General features: G+C 38.3%; 3 protein-coding genes across 3 annotated transcripts in view; 2 read left to right on the plus strand and 1 right to left on the minus strand.

Moving 5' to 3' along the window:
* Window positions 1-12,318, plus strand: part of LOC134675339 (G protein-coupled receptor kinase 2) — a 92,883-nt gene extending 80,565 nt beyond the window's left edge. The window contains exons 7-13 of the mRNA XM_063533546.1: window positions 144-276; window positions 616-751; window positions 1,076-1,216; window positions 10,666-10,869; window positions 11,099-11,282; window positions 11,899-11,996; window positions 12,181-12,318. Coding sequence (XP_063389616.1) covers window positions 144-276; window positions 616-751; window positions 1,076-1,216; window positions 10,666-10,869; window positions 11,099-11,282; window positions 11,899-11,996; window positions 12,181-12,318 — 1,034 coding nt within the window. The remainder of the gene's footprint in view (window positions 1-143; window positions 277-615; window positions 752-1,075; window positions 1,217-10,665; window positions 10,870-11,098; window positions 11,283-11,898; window positions 11,997-12,180) is intronic.
* Window positions 2,091-9,097, plus strand: LOC134675025 (uncharacterized). The gene is made up of 5 exons (XM_063533176.1): window positions 2,091-2,437; window positions 2,803-2,877; window positions 3,582-3,671; window positions 5,903-6,564; window positions 7,366-9,097. The coding sequence occupies exons 1-5, from the start codon at window positions 2,334-2,336 to the stop codon at window positions 9,081-9,083; spliced, it is 2,649 nt and encodes an 882-aa protein (XP_063389246.1). The 5' UTR covers window positions 2,091-2,333; the 3' UTR covers window positions 9,084-9,097.
* Window positions 12,319-18,565: 6,247 nt separating the features above from the next.
* The window catches only part of LOC134675035 (methionine--tRNA ligase, mitochondrial), a 30,282-nt gene continuing 26,986 nt past the window's right edge, over window positions 18,566-21,861 (minus strand). The window contains exon 12 of the mRNA XM_063533182.1: window positions 18,566-20,551. Within this exon, the coding sequence (XP_063389252.1) occupies window positions 20,420-20,551 (132 nt within the window). The 3' untranslated portion in view covers window positions 18,566-20,419. The remainder of the gene's footprint in view (window positions 20,552-21,861) is intronic.

Genomic DNA, 21,861 nt, shown 5'->3' on the forward strand with positions numbered 1-21,861 from the left:
CACTATTCATATTTTGTTTAGTCTCAGACCGCTTCCCTTCCCATCTCTTGTATCTTTACATCCGCATTCCTTTTTGCTGTCGTCTCTGTACTGTTAACTGAATGTTATTTCTGGTTTTGTTATACTGATTGTTGTGATGGCAGGAGGCGACCTGAAGTTCCACATCTACAACATGTGCGGCGCCGACACGGGGCTGGGGCTGGAGCGGGCGCGCTTCTACGCCGCGCAGGTGGCGTGCGGGTTGGAGCACCTGCACAAGATGGGCATTGTTTACAGGTACATTTTTGCGATTTTCTTTTGTCTAATTCTGAAATTTTGAAGTCTAATCTTGACAGTTTATCGATGGTACTAACTAGTCTGTGAATCTAGAAATGGCCTTAAGCTAAACACAATAAAGCAGTGGCTGTACGATTTTTTTCTATCTGTTTGTACAGTCGACGTTAAAGATATGTGCACTTTTGCACCATACTCCCGCATTGTTGTTACGGTCTTTACATGAATTTAGTAACGTAATAAGGATTAAGGAATTGTATTTAAACCAAATTGTCTAAATATGAATCCGAAAACCATGCACATGCGATCTGTGTGATGAAAATTTTGGTCCATCCCGTCCAGGGACTGCAAGCCGGAGAACATCCTGCTGGACGACGCGGGGCACGTGCGCATCTCGGACCTCGGGCTCGCCGTGGACGTGCCGGACGGCGGCTCTGTGCGCGGCCGCGTCGGCACCGTCGGCTACATGGCACCCGAGGTAAACATCATCACCTCTTTAATTGGACTCTTTCTCCCTGTCTTATCATGTTTCCTCTACAAAAGCCTCCTTTATAGTGTTTATACACTGCGTAGGTTTTGTTACCTGTTAAAAATACGAAATATAGCTTAGTTAAATAAAATAAATTGAAAATGTACTGGCGCAGTCGGTAGGATGGTGAAATAAATGTTTTCTACAGGTCGTCTTTGGTTACTAATAATGTTCTTTCGGGCTCGATTAGTCAGTAAATCTTTCTTATTCTAATTTATATTTTTTGTAGGTGGGATCATTGTCTAGTAATTTAACAGCTGTGATCGATTTCAGGTGATCGACAACGAGCGCTACACGTTTTCTCCCGACTGGTTCTCGTTCGGCTGCCTGTTGTACGAGATGCTGGAGGGACGCGCGCCGTTCCGCGCCCGGAAGGAGAAGGTCAAGAGGGAGGAGGTCGACCGGAGAGTCAAGGTGAAGATATTAATAGAATGTCGTACAAGTGTCGCACTATTATGTACATACAAGTTATAAAATGAAGGACTATGTTGAAAATGTACGATATAATAATAAATAATTCTTAAAAAATTTAGGGATCATTTATGTATCGCGAGGCTCAATATTAGGTAGGCGCGTATCCGTCGAAAGAATTTTAAATTTCGTTAAGGTGAAGGGGTGGGCAAAACCGGAAAAAAGAGGTGTCTTTGTCGAAATAGTTTGGTCGTATTATGGCATATGGTGGTCTGGAAAGTGATTATTCCTGTCGAAAATACACTCTAGTATTGGATAATGTAATCGTTATGTGTCTGTCTGTTATAATGAAGTCTAGAAAGTACATTTAAAAACTAGTTTTAATAAATACTTATATGCATTTTATTCCATCCGGACAGAGTTTTACGACAGCAATTTTTTTTAACTTACTTGTTAGACCTTTGTCTATTTTCTGAAAGTGCAGTTTTCTTCAAAATAGTTGTATTTTTGGTTGTAGACCCAAAACCACCTAGTGCCTACGAAATCGTCGTACTTAATCGTCGGACTACGATTGCTCTGTATATTGCGCAGGCGCTTTTATAGCGTAAAGATAAAAATATTACACGAATATATACCATGACATAGAATAGAGTATACCCTTTTAAAGAAAAATCTAATATAATGCGTAAATTATTCTAAAAAAAAATAAAAAACGATCTAAATTAATTTAGTAAATAACGTGGATTTGAACATACTTTGTTTTTAAAATTATTAGATAAAGGTTTTGTACCGTTTAGCAAAGAAAGAAAGCGACGTTGCAAGTTCGTGCATTGTTCGAAATCGCCACGAGCGCTTTGCGCTGCTGCCAGACTGCTTCGTTGTTTGTTGTTTGGACATTTAGAAAACTTGTCAATCTTGCTTGCCATTGTGTTGTTTATAGCGTTCCGCGACGATTCTGTCTGAGTTAGCGTGTATTCCTTATCGTTTTATTCCTGTTACTTGTTATCATTCGTTGTTATTGTTTTGTTTGTTATTGAACTTAGTGTTTTGTGTGGTACAAGTCGTTTCGTACTAATAACGTACGTGTGCGTACGTACTTTATGTTTGAAAATCCCTTAGAATGGGAAACAAGAAAGGACGAAAACCTAGTGCATCAGTGAGGTTGAAGCGGAAACGTATAAGCAAATATGCTCTGGAATGTCGTAACAACAAAGCCGCTGCACAGTAAGTACCTACCTACCTACAATAACAAACTTACCTCTCGTGACATAGATCCGTGCGTGAGAGTATTGTTTTTATTTTTATTATAAAGGTTACTTTCAATGATCAGACAGGCCGAATACTAGGGGTTTAGTCTAGCAGACCAATAAAAGCTTGCAGCGATTTTGATAGCCCACGCAGTGCAACTAGTGCAAGTGCTATTTATAATTATATTTTCATAGAAGTTTGACGTTTACTGATCAATAACTAGGTACAATAGAATAATTTCCTTATTTTATTATTATTGCCTAACAAAATAAGACTAATGATCTCGTTAATTGGATGGAATCTTTATAGTATAGCTCAAGTACACTGTATTTTTCTTCTAGGCCACCTGATCCACATGACCAAATTGACAGTGAAGTGTGTCATTCTGTTCAAGAAACCACAAATCAACCTGAACCGTAAGTATTATTAAATTTGGATGAGTAATAATAATAATATTAAGTAGGTACTTATGTTTAATTTTACCTCACAGCCAGGTTAGCCTGCATTTATGCTAGCTGGAACCAAACTGGTGGTACATACCCGCACCCGCAGATATTCATACCTTACCCACATGTCAATATTTAACAAATTCCTTCCAGCATGGTTACCATTGGAACCATATTAGTAAGCCTCTGGTATCTATTTTTGAAGTTTTCAATGCGTTTTTCTGTCGTTACTTAAAAATGGTAATAAATTGCATTAGGTACCATAGTGTCTGTAGTCAATAAGTCGGGCAGCAGCTCAAAATTTCTGTAAAGCAGATACAGATGGACTGCAACCTAACTGCAATTTGTGTATGATTTGCACGCCAACTGTGATGTCAGCATGCAGTTTCCATACAAGTTGCAGTTGGGTGCAGTCCGTCTGTACCGGCCTTAAGCTGCTCATTTTAAGTAATACAAATAAATCATTTTGTGAAATAGGTCCTGTGTCTGGTGTCCATGTCCCAATATATATCTGTAATTTAATTGAGTTGACTTGTTTTAAGCCGGAAATTGTAAATAAGTCAAAATACAAACATGTTTTTCAAATAGGTTTGCCATACATGGAGTCGGTCACATAATGGAGCATGATGGTTACTTGTTTAATTACAGCTTATTTATATTTTTCATTGTTGCAGATCTTCTGCTCATGGAGATAATTTGAGTGAAGACACTGAAGGCAATGATTTTATTATAACACCTGAAAATATACCTACTGGCCCTGAACAGTAAGTAAAGATTTTATTTTATATTTATTACATGGGTTGAAAACATTGACATATATCTAAAGATGGGCCTTACGGGCGTTAATTCGTGAGTGACACTGCTGAACTAGCATCATTCTTAGTGTAGTGCCTGTAAGGATCTATATATTTCAATGGTTCAATAGCACTGTTCAATAGTTATTTGTTTTACAGGGGGGCAAAGTTGTTGTTTAACCGCTCATGCTAATATTGATGCCCGAGCAAGCGAAAGATTCCAAAATTGGAAAAATGGAACCTTGAGCGTTGCGAGGGTTTCAAAGCACGAGGGTTAAACAAAGTGTGAAACACAAAATTTTTCACCACATCAAACTGAAGCAATTATCAAACGTAAAATATCAAACAAAATCAAACCAAATCCAAATTAATGTTATTAAATGTTTATCATCCAAAATCATCATTTAAAAGTCAATTCTACCAGCAAACCGCTACCGCTTCCAGGACCAGAGGCGACACGACCTAGATCTGCCGAAACATAGATTAAGAAAATCTGCTCTCTACTTACACATACTTAGGACCTAAACTTTATAATAAGATCCCAAGGAGTATAAAAAAACGTTCACACCAACTTAGGATTTATATTAAAACTGAAGTCGTTTTTAATCCAAAAGGCCTATTATTCCGTTGCTGAATTCTTGGATGAATAGCTCGACGATAAATATTATTTTTAATTTTTTATGACATTCTGAGAATTTTATTGTTGTATTTTTATTCTTTAACCGACTTCCAAATCTCAAAGAAGGAGGTTATCAATTCGGTTGTATGTTTTTTTTTATGTTTGTTACTCCATATCTCCGTCATTACTGGACCGATTTTGAAAATTCTTTTTTTGACTGTATGTATATGCATACAGATTGGTCCCGTTTTTGTCAAAACCCAGTTCTGATGATGGGATCCATGAGGAATCGAGGGAACTCCTCAAATCTTAAAGGCATACATATTGTGATTTTTAGGTTTTTATCAACAAATAAAGGATATACATCCAAAAAAGTGACATTTGATGAAGTGGAACTGCTGATGATGATCAGAACGGAACTCTTCAACGACGCATAGCTCGCGTTTGGCGATTTGTCGTCTTCGTTATGTTTATTAAGCAAGTTAAGTTTTTGAGACACATTTTTGTCAAGCTCGAGTTCTGATGATGGGATCCATGAGGAATCGAGGGAACTCCTCAAATCTTAAAGGCATATATGCGTATAGAGATTTTTGTATTTACATCAGAAAATCAAGCATTTTAATTAAAAACTGTCGCATTTGATGAAGTGGAACTGCTGATGATGGCCAGAATAGAACTCTTCAACAAAGCAAGTTAAGTTTTTAAGCCACATTTTTGTCAAGCTCGAGTTCTGATGATGGGATCCATAAAGAATCAAGGGAACTCCTCAAATATTAAACGCATACGTATAGATTTTTTTGTATTTTTTATGAATATGAACAAACATAAGAAAACAACTCAAAATTTGCATTTGATTACAATGATTACTTTGCCTCACATGTGAATAAAATGCAACTTTGCTATCAGTTTTTGAAGTGCAAAGTAAGCCTTTCCGAGCTGGTGTGGTGAAAAATAAGTGAATAATTGTATCCCAACAATTGGCTGTCGTTTTAACTCGCCGACAAAAGAATTGAGTTAATAGTTCGTTTTTTTTTAGCATTAGAAATAAGGTAAACAATCTTGTTGTGTTTTTTAATTGAAAAACACATTTTTAAAATAAGTTACGGCAAATATGTAACAATTATGAATCTAATACGATCATTAATATTCTTCTGCTTTCATAAGTAATAGTTACTGATTTTTAAAAAGCGTTTTTCAATTAAAAGACATATCAAGATCGCTTACCTTCTTGCAAGTTTTTTCTAATGCTAAAAAAACGAACTATATATTGGTGCCAAGTTCTGTGCTGTGTATAAAATCCTGTAATTAAGGAACTTGGCTTTGATTTTGTAGCCTAATGAAAAAAGGGAACCTATTTCTTACAAACTACTTAATACATTTTTCTTCCTCACTCTGTATAAGATAAGGTGGGTGAGAACCTTTAAGTTTTTGTGATCTCTAAGATGTGCTTATGACTCCCTTCTCCCAGTGAAGCGATATACATGTGAAACTGTATTTAATGAAATATTTCTAAAAGTTTATTTTTAAAAGGTAGTTTTAATTAATTTGTTGTTATTTTATTAATAATTTTCTATAATTTCAGTGGCCACGAAACAAAATATGGCAGGAGGATTGTCAATGTGGCCCAGTTCTTTGACAAGTTACAAGAAATATCTGCACATGGCCCTCTCAATTGCGGATTACAATCAGTTCAGATCATATCAGAAACACGAACTGGTCTTATCTCACTTTACACATTGGAGTGCAAAATGTGCAATATGAGGTTTCATATTCACAATGACAATGCTGCTGATACATTGGACTTGAACATTAGCGCAGTGGCAGGCACAGTAGCAATTGGGTGTGGCTACACTCAACTCACTGATTTAACAGCTGCTATTGGCATACCTCCAATGTCAAAAAATATATTTTCTGCCAGAATGGCGGTTGTACACAAAAAGTGGGAAGAAGAATTGTATAAATCAATGACCCAGGCTGCTGAAGAAGAACGCGAATTAGCTATAAAAGAGGGAAGAGTCAATTCTGAAGGCATTGCTATCATAGATGTGATAGCTGATGGATGTTATTCCAAAAGGTCCTATAGAAAGAATTATTCTGCTTTATCAGGTGCAGCTGCTATTATTGGCAAAAGGACTAATAAAATATTGTATGTAGCAATAAAAAACAAGTATTGCTCAATTTGCTCTGTAGCACAGAGTAGAAACATAGATGCAAAGGAACACAATTGTTTCAAGAATTACTCAGGTAAATATAAAGCCCACGTGGGCAGCGTATGCAATGCATTATGGAATCTGGACTCTGAAAGTTGTGTTGTGTTGCGTATGACAAATATGTTTCTAAGCATATAAATATCAGGATTGAGATTTCATAATGCTTACCCTGTTAATGGTTACCCAGGGTCACTTTAAAAACATGATTTATAGTAGGAACCTATCTAAATATATAATAAATAATAAAAATAAAAATAAAATAAAGCCCCTTCTGTAATGGATAACTTACTAAGCTAAAAGTATAAAGTGTTGCCAAGGTGTGTGTGTGTACGTACTTAGACAAGGGCCAGAACAGAAAAACATCAATAAATAGTTCATTGACCCTATTTCTTTTTTTCGTTCCTACTGATATTATAGGTACCATGTTGTTTATCTAAAATTTTAAAATATGCTAATAGTATAAGGAAACCTACGGGTATCTATTGTTTCCCAAATAGTTTTAAGTCATAATGTATTGTTTGTCCGAATTTTCGTTAGTCATAATTGGTTTTTCTCAGAAACGCGTAACTTTTCAGGATTACCATAAAACAAACCTAACCTAACCTAACCTATCTATAGAATAACCTTAGGAAAATCCTGAAAAGTTAACGGTTTCAGTTTTATGACTAACGATAATATGAAAAATAATACATTATGACTTAAAACTTTATGGGAAACAAAGGGACCCCGGAAACCTACACATAATACGGTTACAATTATTCTCTAAATGTGTATCTATTTACTATTATGTAATCATCTAATTTTGTTTTACCTACATATTATGCATTTGTTTCAGGGCCCTCTACTGGAATGGAGTCAGAGATTTTAGTAGAAGGTTTCAAAAGGAGCATTGATATGCATAACCTCATATATGGAAGGTTGATATCGGATGGGGATGCTAATACTTATGCAAAAATATTGCAGACAAGACCATACAAGAACCACACAGTGGAAAAAATTGAATGCCGGAATCATTTACTGCGCAATATGTGTAATAAACTTGCTGCTCTGCAAACGGACACAAAGTATCTCCTGAAATTCAGGAGATATGTGATCAAAGACAGAATTAAGTCAATCAGAAGAGTCATCGTCAAAGCTATAAAAGAACATAAAGGTACAAATAATGTTGATCGTCTTTATCGAGACATTGTTACAGCACCCGATCATGCTTTTGGCATTCATACAAAATGCAAACCATACTTCTGCAGCCAAAATAATGAAGATCAAAAAATAGACCAGGACTTTTTCAGCAATAGTATTTGGCAGCAGATAAAATCAATTATCAGCCAATTTGCTGTCCATACGAGGAGTTTAATTTTTGATGTTGACAGCAACGCTGTTGAGAGATATCACAGCATTGTGGCAAAATTAGTAGGAGGAAAGCGGATTAATTTTACACAAAGATACCAATATCAAATGAGATGCAATGTAGCAGCGTTAACGTTTAATACGCAAAAACCTTTATCCGTGCTGCACAAAGCAATTGTAGGACGAAGCCCTCGTAACGAAATTGCGAGAAATGAAAAAAACAAAGCAAAAAGTCGTTTGCTAACAGCGAAATACCCGAGAAAGAAGAGGAGGTTATTTCAAAAAGAGGATACAAGAAATTATGGCCCGGATTGCTCAAAGCCTGATATCGACGATCACATGATGATTAAAGCCAAACAAGACTTTTTGAAAAATCTTGAAAAATCCAGCGCTGAACGAGAGAGAATATGTCGAGATACTATTCTACAAGCAGGCAGTAGCGAATGGCTTGAGTTGCGACGAAATATATTGACCGCATCTAATTTTGGCCGCGTAGTCAAGAGAAGGAAAAATATTAGCTGCCAAAATATTGTGAAAGATATTTTGTACAAAAAATCCATTGAACATGTGTCTTCTATAAAACACGGAAAAGACCATGAAGCAGACGCTTTGCAACAATTAGCGCATCAAGAAGGAGTCAAAATAGAGCCATGTGGACTGTACATTGACTCCGTAGTCCCATATTTTGGAGCAACGCCAGACGGATTGATTTCAGATCAAAAAATGATAGTCGAGATAAAATGCCCAAAATCGGCCTACAATATAGGATTAGAAAAGGCGATCGAAGAAAAAAAAATCCCGTTTTATAAAATGAATAAAGATGGTGTACCACAAATAAACAAAGAACACAATTGGTATTACCAAATTCAAGGCCAACTCCATGTTACTCAAATGCAAAAATGTCTGTTCGCAATTTGGTTAGGGGCAAACTTCCCGGTGAAAACCGAAACAATATTAAGGGACGACAAATTCTGGAAGGAAAAAATGGAAAGGCAGCTAACAGAATTTTATTTAGATTGTCTTCTGCCCGAAATTATTGACCCCAGGCACACACGGAAAATGCCGATTAGAGACCCCGCCTACATAACAGAAGCCATTAATGAGAAAGAGAGGAAGAAAACCTCTGCGCCACCAAGAAAAAGAAAACTAGCTGAAAACAGTGAAAACATACCACCGCCCCCCAGCCGTCGTAGTCGCAATAAATAAACGATAAAAACTGTTTTATTTGTATTATTCCAAATATAACATTATAGTGTTCAAAATTACACGAAGAAAACCGAGATCTTGGTTTTTATTTTAATTCTACTAGGTAATGCAAAAATTGCTTTTATGTCTATGTGTAATTCTGAACACTAGGAACTTTTTTATTTTATTAATTACCTTTCCATGGCCAGTGGTGAATTTGCAGTCTTGGCTGCCCTAGGCCTCAGGCTCTGAAGTAAATAGTCACGCTTTGGGATTGTTGAACCATTTAGACTCCTCACTAAATTGCTTATTCAATACGTACGCTATGGAATGTCCAATTTAGCTAGAGCCCTAAATGGATCAACAATCACGGAGCGTGACTGTACTAGCCACCTCTTTCTCAGCACCTACCAATCCTACCATATTATTATAAACTGGCCACCCTAGGCCCGGGCTTTAGGGCAAATCCGCCACTGTACATGCCTGATATAGGGGATAAATGGGGATATTATTAATCTCATCGGTCACTTATACCTACATAGGACCGAAAAAAATATGGGCTCTGAAGGGACTCTACCTTGAAACGTTGAGATAGCTTGCTCAAATTAAAGTTCGTTATTTTTAGCATTAGAAAGAACTTGCAAGAAGGTAAGCGATCTTGACAAGTCTTTTAATTGACAAACGCTTTTTAAAAATCAGTAAATATTACTTATGAAAGCAGAAGAATATTAATGATCGTATTAGATTCGTAATTATTACATATTTGCCGTAACTTATTTTTAAAATGTGTTTTTCAATTAAAAGACGCATCAAGATTGTTTACCTTATTTCTAATGCTAAAAAAAACGAGGTATAGGTACAAGTAGAAAAAAACTGAATGCAGTTTTACTATAGGTACATATAGCAAAATTAAAAGAATGTTTCCTTTTTACGTAAAATAAGCTAAGTATTATATTTATTTGGTATTATAAAGATTTAAAAGGTAGTTCCAGGGCCCATAGAATTTTTCTATTATGTATAGAGTTGACCTAGGGAAGTCTGCAACGATTTCGATAGCATGCAGAGCAAGTGTTATTTTATACGTCATAATTTATTTCATAAAAGTTTGACGTTTAAAATAACACTTGCACTGCGCGTCCTATAGAAATCGATGCAAACTTATCTTGGTCTAACTCAAGTTGTTAGATCAGCAGTTGATGTGGAACAGAAACTTTATTTCACTTGTCTTGTCATTTATTTATATTATTTTACCTGTATAAGCGCCATCTGTTTGTTAAGCCGCGCGACTGTTCAACGATAGTCGCAATAGCGCTATGGATCTTAACTCTTGAATAAATACAGAGATGGCGCGCAAATCAAAACCAATCGATACAGACATCCAAGGGCACTTGCTTTACTATACACCTTAAACTCGGAGAAAAAACAGAATCCAAAAAGTTTCACACATTATATTTTTCGACGAGGACGAAAGCGAGTAGAGGGTCACAAGAGACAATACGTCAAGGTTCAGAACTCGCGGCTTCGTTCGATTCATATCGGATCAACGTAACATTCAAATCTAACGGAAGTTTGAAGACGGCCCCTTTCGACATTTCGATTGCAGCACGAGCAGGAGAAGTACTCGAGCAAGTTCAGCGAGTGCGCGCGGTCGCTGTGCGCGGCGCTGCTCGCCAAGAGCGCCGGCGCCAGGCTCGGCTGCGGCGCGGGCCGGCGCGGCGCGGCGCACGTCAAGCAGCACCGCTTCTTCAGCTCCCTCAACTGGGCCCGCCTCGAGGCCGGCATGGTGGACGCGCCCTTCGTGCCCGACGTGAGTACCGTCCGCGTCTACCGCCGAGACGACCGCCGAACTAATATTATCGGCCCCGACGCCTTTCGATTGGACTGTTTCGTTGCGTAAAACGAAATTATTGATTTTATTTTAGTTATTTAATGCGATTATGGTTTCGCGGCATTCCGGCATAAAACTATCGGTGCGCCGGGAAATTTAACTTAAGCTCGCGAACTGTTTCATTAATAGATAACGTGTTCCGTTTCAGCCGCACGCGGTGTACGCTAAAGACGTACTGGACATCGAGCAGTTCTCGACGGTGAAGGGCGTGGCCCTGGACGCGGGCGACGACACCTTCTACGGCAAGTTCAACACCGGCTCCGTCTCCATGTCGTGGCAGACCGAGATGATCGAGACGGGCTGCTTCACCGAGCTGAACGTCTTCCAAGCGGGTATGTGTCGCTCGACAGGCGGGTCACTCCCAACTTTGACACTGATCATAGACGTAGTTATCTAATGTGGGTTGTGCTTTACGTTACGTTGACCACCAAAGACGACAATTGACACTCGCGACAATATCAATCTTCATGCATTAGATTCAAAATAAAGTGCCTGACGTCGAAAGGGTGACATGTGCGACGGTGAAAGGGTTAACTAAATATAATAAACGTTAACAGTGTTTGTAATTTATTTGATGCCACTAGAAATAATTCATATTCTATAACTCATCACGGTGTGATGGAATTTGACTCAAAACGACCAAACTACGAGTTGTATTGACGCATCTATTCTGCTAATATTTCTAAAGCGTGATTAATATTTAATATATCTTGTGTCATTACGGTGTATTAAAAGTTTCATTGGATAGTGATAAAATTACGAGTAGTTTTTGATGCGTGCTTACAATTTCTTCTGTCTGACTTCTTTACTCACAGAAATAACTCATCACGGTATGATGGAATTTGACTCAACAACGACCAAACTACGAGTTGTATTTAACGCATCTAGTAACTTATCTTGTGCAATATATTAAATAAAGTTTATAGTACATTGGTTATGTCTGTGCAGGCGAGGAGCAGACGGAGGCGCCGACGCCGGACCTGCAGCTGACGGCGGTGGCGCCGCCGCCGCAGGACGACAAGGGCTGCTTCGGCTTCGCGAGAAGGGTAAGCTCTGTGTTTCGTGTTCAGACGGATTTGCAGCTTATACATGCACCTCTGCGAACACTTTTGAGGCGTAAGTGTAGACAATTTTACTAAAAAAATACTTATACAGTCTATAAACACTTCCTCGGTCGCCCACATGTTCTCGTTTTTGAAATCTAAGTACTTACACATTTTGGTTTTCCAGGTATTGTGTCCTACCAAGAAAGTCCCGGCGCGGCTCCGCGTGGTGCCTGTTCCCGAGCACCTGCTGCAGCCCTCGTCTCCTGCACCGCAGCCTGCTGCGCCTGCTGCACCTGCAGAACCCCCGCAGGCTCAGAGCTGACGGACCGACGCAGACCCTTAGCGCGGTGTTCGGTCCCAGTGCCGCCGGCATCCACAGAAAAATGAGGTTGACTAAAAGGACGTCACGAGAGTGATTCAAACTACGGCTATCGCGTTTTACGTCTTTCCGTATGAGGTGAAGGACCGGCGACTTAGATGTTGAGTTTGAGAATTTTTTTATCGGTGAGTACGCTTCTAGGTCGAGATGAAATACTTCTTTCGTGTTAGTTACCCGCCAAACACAAATTGTAAATTAGTGCTATCGGTTGACCAAAATCAGCTGCAAATGGTGTTAAAGATATGAAAATCGGCACGATTCATCTTTAGGCCATTTGAATCAATTCGACCCGTAGCACCAAAAAAAAAAACAAACGGAAAGGAGTTATGACGTACTCTTTTTTTTGTATGGAAAAAGAAAAAAAATTGATCAGAAACCTATTGTGTGTGGTATTAAATGAAAGGGCATTTTGAGCCGGTTCTAAAAATATATCACATTATTATATTTCCGTCACTTGCATTCAATTAAAATTAAAATAATTTTCAAAACATACCAAGTTTGGGCTCCTCCAGATACGAAACCGTTGAATTATTTTTTGTAAAATATACCTAAAGTAATACCCAATATCCTCATATCTAACCCCAAGAAATAGGTTTCGAAAATATTTAGTCTTAGTATTTTTTTTAATTTTTTTATTATTACAAATTGTGATCTATCAATCTATCAATGAACCGACCTCCTAGTCTTGTTGATAGTGACCCTGCCTATGAAGCAGGAGGTCCCAGGTCCGAATCCTGGTAAGGGAATTTATTTGTGTGTTCATCATCATCATCACACAAATAAATGCCCTTACCAGAGCTTGTATATATGTGTATATGGGCATTTATTTGTGTGATGGTGATGATGAACACACAAATAAATGCCCTTACCAAGATTCGAACTTGGGACCTCCTGCTTCATAGGCAGGGTCACTATCGACTAGGCTAGGAGGCCGTTTCATTGATAGATTGATAGATCACATTTAGTAATAATAAAATTAAAAAAAAATATACTAACCCTAAATATTTTCGAAATATGGAATACACATATATTTATTGATACAAAGTCAATCTTAAAATCTACTTAAATAATTTACATGCAATTTCCTAACTTAAAATCTAAACATATTACTAATATACCATCCTACTTTTCGAAATTAATTTCTTGGGGTTAGATATGAGGATATTGGGTATTACTTGAGTTATATTTTACAAAAAATAATTCAACGGTTTCGTATCTGGAGGAGCCCAAACTTGGTATGTTTTGAAAAATCTTTTTATTTTAATTGAATGCAAGTGACGGAAATATAATAATGTGATATATTTTTAGGACCGGCTCAAAATGCCCTTTCATTTAATACCACACACGATAGGTTTCTGAACAATTTTTATTCTTTTTTCATACAAAAAAAAGATGACGTCATAACTCCTTTCCGTTTGTTTTTTGTTATTGGTGCTACGGGTCAAATTGATTCAAATGGTCTAAAGATGAATCGTGCCGATTTTCATAACTCTAACACCATTTGCAGCTAATTCCCAAATTTGACGGTGTACCGCTATTACTAAATCAATGTGACCCATAACTGTGAGCACCTACTAGATTTCGACCGCAACATGGAATAGGTATTTTATGACTTGATGGAGTATTTTGACGACGTTTCGCGGAAGGAAATGTATATAATTTATTTATAATCAAATTATTAATCGGAAATACGGTGGCCGAATTTCCAACGCTCCCACATTTTAAATTATAAGAATAAATGTATTATTGATACAATGATCATCAATCGTGAAAAAATGTCTACGATTCAATAAACAATAATTCCAAGATGCGTTACCAATGAAACGCGGCAGTTATTTATATTCGACTATCGAGCCGATAGTCGATTTTTATATCGATTATCAACCGTGTCGTGTGTCGATGGACTTTCCCGAACACGCGCTTGACAAAATTGTACATACTTGTATAAGAAGTTGAACGATTGTGGCCAGTGTACGTAAAGCAGAAGATTAAGGTTAAAAGCGTTTTGTTCGGGAATGTAGCTTTTTTGAATTTTATATCGTGAAATGTATTAAACTTGTGACGAAAATGTAAATTTAATCGATTTTTAAGACATTGAACAACAAAATTAACCTTTGAAACTTATCTGATATGATGCATTTTGCAATGTACCTGTCGGTTCCGCGCGTGTGACGACATCATGAACAATTTAGTTATTTGTAAGTAAATGTTGATATTTGCAGTTTTCTCGACTGATTTTTTGCTTCGTATTATTTCGGGACGAGTATTATGTGAACAAAACATATGTATAAGTGGTATTTATGTAGTTATTTTTTACGCAAAACTTTGTCGGTGTGAAGTTAGATGGAACCATTTTTTTTATTAGTACCAAATTTTGCTAAAATATTTCTTTACATGCCAGATACCGTATACAAGATGTAGTCTTCGCACAAAGTTTTTCTAAAATATATTTTTAACAAATATTTTTGTAGCTTTTTATGGCTGACTTCACACCAATAAAGAATGTACAGTGTCCATGAATTACATACATATTTGATGTACGTATGTGGCAAACAAGGTGCTCATAAATATTCGCGCTCAGAAGTTTTTTAGCACATTGTTTTGTACATGTACATACATCGGAGACGTTAAACCTTCATGTATGTTTGATGGCGACTGTACGTATCCCGCGCTCGACTGTACTCCTCTTGTATCGGAACGTCGGGTTGGTATTGAATTTATATTATTTACATGACTTTTGAAATGTATATTTTTGTAGAGGACGAATTTATATGTTTAGGCTTTTCGGACATGTTTATATAGTGGCTTCCGGAGTAGGTTGGGTCAGGAGTTAATGCACAACGGTGACACTTTACAATAGACCCTACGGCATTGTTATAAGGTTCAAAATAAGATACTTAATTGTATTCAACTTATTATTCTCTAGAATGCAACATACTGATGACAGGATATTGAATGTTTTTAAATTTTGACCGTTAGAAGTACCATCAAACTATCCATCGGTGGACCTTATGCCTTTTGTAATAAGGTCCATCGATGGACAGTTAAGAGTGTTGCTGTTTGTACAAGGAGTAGTCGTATCCGACAATTTTGAACTTTAATAATTAATTAATAAAGTTCATATTTCTGTCATCATTAATTTGCATGCTATTGTCAAAGGAATTGTACTTTAGAGGTTACAAAGTCTAGTGACGTCATCGTCCGGGGTGTGACGTCATTATACGAGATTAACTCAGAGCAATAATTATGAAACGATGTATATTTGGGAGTTGTTCCAAAAATAAGTACCTTGTCACAGTAATGTCACTTCGCGGTGTAAATGTGTCAAATTTATAAATTGACAGGGTACTAATGTAATCTGACAGGACAGATAGAAACGTCTGATATATGTTTGTAAAGTGAGTGTCAGATGATTCCGACGTCGTGTCAGATGTTATTGCGAGTGACTAAGGGGTTCGGTGTTTATAAATATAATATTATTAAATTTAACTCTGTATAGTTGTAAAAATACGTATATCTATTATCTATACGCGGCTGTGGGGTCGAGTATTATTCGATTTGAAACGACTACATGTTAATTTATCGTACCAAAACCGTATAGGAAAATACGAAATATCCTTCTTAAATGAAAACATAACATAATACATGTTTCCACTTTATTTGAACGTTATAAGAAATGTATGTTTACTACTTTGGTTGTATAATATAATTTAATATAAAACTTGGCCCTTTCGGGCTATCCTGCCCGCGCCCACAGTCCCACGTATTGCACAAACTTTTGGAAACCGTTTACCGCATGATATTGAGGGCGCCACTGTCCTGCCGAGTAGATAAGTATTGAATTTGGTGTGTGTTGTGTGTCAGGAGAACGAGCGGCGGCGGTTGATTTGTAATGTCTTCAATATTAATTATTTTCTTATAAAATATTCATAAATAATGACATTAATGACTTATATTTAAACTCATTATTAAAACTGGACATTGAATAGAAATATTTGACTATCAATAAAAAGGTAAAATTGATTATTTACTCTGATTACTAGCCTATAAATTGGTGTAAAAAAAACACTTAAAATAATCGACAATCAAGTAAACAGATAAAATACTTTCTTGTATTTTTTGCGTGTGAACTGTAATATTTGCTATTGACAAGTTTATTATTCGTATATACATTTTCATTAATAAAATCAATGAAAGATTTAAAATATTTAAATTGTTTGTACGTATGTGAAGTATTATTATGATGCCGTCGTCGCTTCTAACTCACAAGTCGAAAAGTATTGCCATAGCGTAGGCCACCCACAGCAACCACTGGCGGGCGACGACTCAAAAGTTTCCATTCAAAAAATTCTCCATTGGTTTTTTTTAGAATTTTCCGAGATTAATCCAAGTGGAAGCATTCGCATGACCCTGCGTAGTCCGCCGGTGAAGGGGTTGGGATAGTTCCTAGGAGCTTCAGCTAGTATCGCCGCTCGACTCGCCTTGCGAGTCGCACCCGGAACAACCCGCGAGGCGGGGCCGCAGGGCAACTGCTTAATTTATGACGTCAGTTGGCTTGGATAGCGGTTCAATTTAGATTATCATATGAGCATTTCCAAAAATTTTGTACAGTTTAAAGGTGCTTTGTGGATATGTTGTGTAAACAGTACCTACTCAGAATCACAAGCTATTTAGTCCGAATAGGAGGAAAAATGAGATAAAATTTCAATTGATTTTCCCATTAAGTTCTCGTAATACCCACAAAGTATAAAAAATTGATACAAAATGAAAAAAAAAAATTCAAGTTTTATTAGAAATTCATTCCGATTGACGTCCTAAAATATTTGACAAGTTTAGTGGCCTGCGAGCGGCGAGTGCAGTCAGGTGTCGGTGTTCGCCAATTTGAGCATTTACCTTTTACCGATTTTGTAACATTTTATATAATTGTACCTACTATTTGTAATCGTTCATACCTGTACTATACTCATCGACTGCATTTGACTCGGTGTATTGGCTGATCGGATGTAGGGCGAATCGTCAAAGAATACCTTTTTAAGAATGGTTTAAATAAAAATACATAAGAATATTTTAATTCATAATTTGTGGCAAATAACTGAAAATATTTACAGCAACATAGTTTTGGTGTATTTCCATTTATCGCCAGTGACCGCCGCCATACATGAAGCGAGGACAGATGGGAATAATTCATATGAACGCACCTATTCCCGTCTGTGCCCGGCGGGGATATATGGGAATACATTATAATTTTAGAGACGTCACCTACAACAGTGATGTGGCTTTAACCTTTGTATAAAGAGCAACGGGTTTATAAAACTTGTCTCTGATCAAAATAGGGTAAACTACCCTATTACCGGCACCCTGCCAATAGTTGGCACCTATCAGCAGTGAGTTCCTTCAAAACAGGTGCCAATTACTAATAATGTTGAGTGCCAAGCATGGCTAGTTTACCTGCCTTGTTGCAACCGCGCCGCGCCGGGGCCCTCGTCCGATCGGCGTTGAGATATTAGTTGTAGGTAGGTCTTCGTCGGCTGTAAGTAGCTTAGTATAGCGGGATGTTAGCTTGACCTGTTAGTCGTTATTGCAGTATTTCCATGCAAATATTATTATTTCATAAGCGTATTCGTAAATATAAATTGACTCCGATATATTTGATGTTTTATTTTTATTCCTTTACCGCAATTATGCTAACTCTACCGACTTTCATTATAGTTCGTAAACTTAGAAGACATAACCAAACGGAGACTCCTTGTCTGTAATTTTCGGTACAATAGTCTGCCGATTTTGGTATTGTCTTGGCTCGTCCCATTCGTTTTTCGTCAAGTTCTTAAATTAGTCCTATTCTGCTTTCGTCACTCATTCTATATTCGTCACAATTGTCGGTGGCTTTCAATGTAGAGTGAGTGACGAAAGCAGAATAGGACTAATTTAAGAACTTGACGAAAAACGAATGGGACGACCCAAGACGATACCCCGATTTTTGCGGGGGAGCGGCACGTCAAATGTATACGTAACGTACTCGTAAAAATAGCCATGGCAGATAAACGTCAGTCCATACAATGTATATGACCATTGGCCGCCTATTTTCGACAGAGGGGAACCCACCTGTTGGCTAATCCGTATGGTTATATCCTCCAAGAATTTAAAGGGTACTTAGGGGATGTCACAATACTGACGATAAATGTCAAACACATTAATCGATTAATATCATATGTATTTTATAGGTCTTCCCCCTCTTCCCCCAGATGCCCCAGCTGGCGACGCTCTTGTAAGTATTACTTTAAGGTACCTAGGTGAGATATAAATTTAAATGTAAACAAGTAGAAGTATAGGGATCTATCATGGGTAAAAGGCACGAAAGACTGTTTAATTCAACAACAAATGTAATTGCAATTAAAATAAATAACAATCAGATTTACAAATACCTACACAAATGCACCACATATACATTGACTGAAGGAGGTTGAGATAAAATGTCAACTCCTCAAATACTTACAATACTAAAGTTAGCAAAGTGAACACATTGAGATATTACGGTAAACGAGCCTATGATTGACACGTCACCACTGTTGCGTTAAACTTGAAGGTGCCAAGCATTGGCAGGGTGCTTGATATAGGGTAGGTTATCCTATATGATAGTTACACAGGTAGAACTATTTATTAACTGTAGGTACATTAGGATTGGCAAGAAAATAAATTAACGATAAATGTACGAGTAAAACAATAAAAAGTTCTGTATTTCACCTTGCGGCAAGCGGTGCGGGTGATATTATTTATAATTTGCTAAAAATATGTGTAAACGCCAAGTACAAGACTCATAATAAATTACTGGACTAGTCACTTTTTCCTTCATAATTATGATCACTATTTCAGCTTACAAATTACAATAAAATTAGCTGTCGTACTGATAAAACCGACAATGATTTTAATTTGCACGTTGCAATTGCAACATTAGGTACTACATTATAGCCAGCAAAACTATTAGCTGGCGCACCTGCATACATATGTATTTGCATTTGTGTAAACGCGTTCGGCTTTAAAATGACCTGATACACCTTACATATAATATGTTATTGCACAATCATTAAACAATCCCAGTAACATATACACCCACTATCTGTAGATAATGACGAGATCATTGCTGACACCCTTCATTTGGTATTGTTCTTATGAACGTATTTTATGACCTTAGTATATTTTCTAACTACTATTGAGCACTCAAGAAGCTTGAAAGTCTTGAAACATTATTTTCTCTTTTTACCAAATTAAGGGTTTATTTGTGTGAAGCGTCTATAATTGGTTATGATAGACTTTTTTCTGGAAATCTTCATATACAAAATGCCCCATTTGTGGTAAAAATATTAAATGCGCGGTGTTTGTCTTTTCTTGCACTGGAGCAGTTTTCCAGTCCACATGATCAACGGTCTAATTTAATCTTCCACGGTGTCGGTGTAAGATCAAATCACTCAGTTTACAATACAAGTCTCTCCCCATACTTAAACTTAATCTACCTACCTGATAATATAGTACAGTCAGAATTGAATAAATAGCGACGCCCAGAGTTGCCAAATGTACCGGAAGACATTTAATTGTATGGTAACAAAGATGTGTGGTGATATATTTAGCCACTTTGGCCGTCACTATCTATCTAGTTTCCCCAAACTAGTATGTACACTCAATCTAAACAACTAGGTACTCAATTAATTATAAGATGCAATATAGTCTCGACGAATTTCTTGCCTGTCCCATATCGGGATGTCCTCCAATCGAGGGGGGATTTAAATCTTCTCGAGGTAGAGGTATGGTTATATAGAGCCGGTGTAAGAAATGCCGATCGACTACCGGTCACACAGTCGTCGCAGTCGACGTAGGCTGGAGACTACCTCCTCCGAATACCTTCTTTAGTCGCCGCAACTATCATACGCAAAGACGCCGGGGCCGATGACGATGATGAGCTTTATTTGACGTTCATAAGCGCATTGGAATATGCCTACATGAATAATAAACTATCTTGACCTCAATGTCGGTAAGGTGTGTGTGAGTCAGTTCACAGCGCGGCCTTCTTCTTGTTCTGCGGCGCGGGTTTCTTGTCTGTGTAGAGTCGCGGGAACAGCAGGAACTTGCCGCCGCGGATGTTCTTCGTCTCGTGGATGGCGCCCGCCACCCGCCACGACGGCGTCTGCACACACATACCACCACATTATACGAACGAAGGAAATGCCTTCATGACTGCCAAACATTTACAAATGCATAAACTAAAAAGATAGAAGAAGAAGAAAGAGAAAAGTATACATCTAATGTGATGGAATGTGATTATCATTAGATAAGATAATATTTTATTGTCAAAGTTGTGTAAAAAGTATAACATGTTATAAATATAAATGTATCAACAATTTTGCCCATTTCGAGCGTACAATAAATCTTATATGACTAAATTAAATATTTTATGAAGGTTTTGTGTAATCTGAATGCTCTGCTGTATTGATATGTTTCCCCACACAAACATTACTTATGAGAAAACCGAAACAACGTAACCATAATACGCTAAACCACAATATGTACCTTGTGTTATGGCATGAAATGGCTTTTGTAAGTATATATGTATTGTATATTATTACATGCAATGAAGCTCACCTCACAATGCTCCCAGCTCCTGCAGTCCTTGGGGATCAGCAGCCGGTCCAGCAGGCTAGTCGCCAGCTGCAGTATGACGGGCTGCAGCACTATGGCGGACACCCGTAGGGTCTCCAGCGCCAGGTGTAGGACTACATCCAGCTCGCGTTGCCGGTTCAATGCTCACCTCACAATGCTGCCAGCTCCTGCAGTCCTTGGGGATCAGCAGCCGGTCCAGCAGGCTAGTCGCCAGCTGCAGTATGACGGGCTGCAGCACTATGGCGGACACCCGTAGGGTCTCCAGCGCCAGGTGTAGGACTACATCCAGCTCGCGTTGCCGGTTCAATGCTCACCTCACAATGCTGCCAGCTCCTGCAGTCCTTGGGGATCAGCAGCCGGTCCAGCAGGCTAGTCGCCAGCTGCAGTATGACGGGCTGCAGCACTATGGCGGACACCCGTAGGGTCTCCAGCGCCAGGTGTAGGACTACATCCAGCTCGCGTTGCCGGTTCAATGCTCACCTCACAATGCTGCCAGCTCCTGCAGTCCTTGGGGATCAGCAGCCGGTCCAGCAGGCTAGTCGCCAGCTGCAGTATGACGGGCTGCAGCACTATGGCGGACACCCGTAGGGTCTCCAGCGCCAGGTGTAGGACTACATCCAGCTCGCGTTGCCGGTTCAATGCTCACCTCACAATGCTGCCAGCTCCTGCAGTCCTTGGGGATCAGCAGCCGGTCCAGCAGGCTAGTCGCCAGCTGCAGTATGACGGGCTGCAGCACTATGGCGGACACCCGTAGGGTCTCCAGCGCCAGGTGTAGGACTACATCCAGCTCGCGTTGCCGGTTCAATGCTCACCTCACAATGCTGCCAGCTCCTGCAG

This window comes from Cydia fagiglandana, chromosome 21, assembly GCF_963556715.1.
Source record: "Cydia fagiglandana chromosome 21, ilCydFagi1.1, whole genome shotgun sequence".
Lineage (NCBI taxonomy): Eukaryota > Metazoa > Arthropoda > Insecta > Lepidoptera > Tortricidae > Cydia > Cydia fagiglandana.

Coding starts and splice junctions, on each gene's coding strand:
- LOC134675025 (XM_063533176.1), top strand. CDS start 2,334: ATGGGAAACAAGAAAGGACGAAAACCTAGTGCATCAGTGAGGTTGAAG. Junction 2,438..2,802: donor AACAACAAAGCCGCTGCACA/GTAAGTACCTAC, acceptor TTTTTCTTCTAG/GCCACCTGATCCACATGACC. Junction 6,565..7,365: donor TTGTTTCAAGAATTACTCAG/GTAAATATAAAG, acceptor CATTTGTTTCAG/GGCCCTCTACTGGAATGGAG.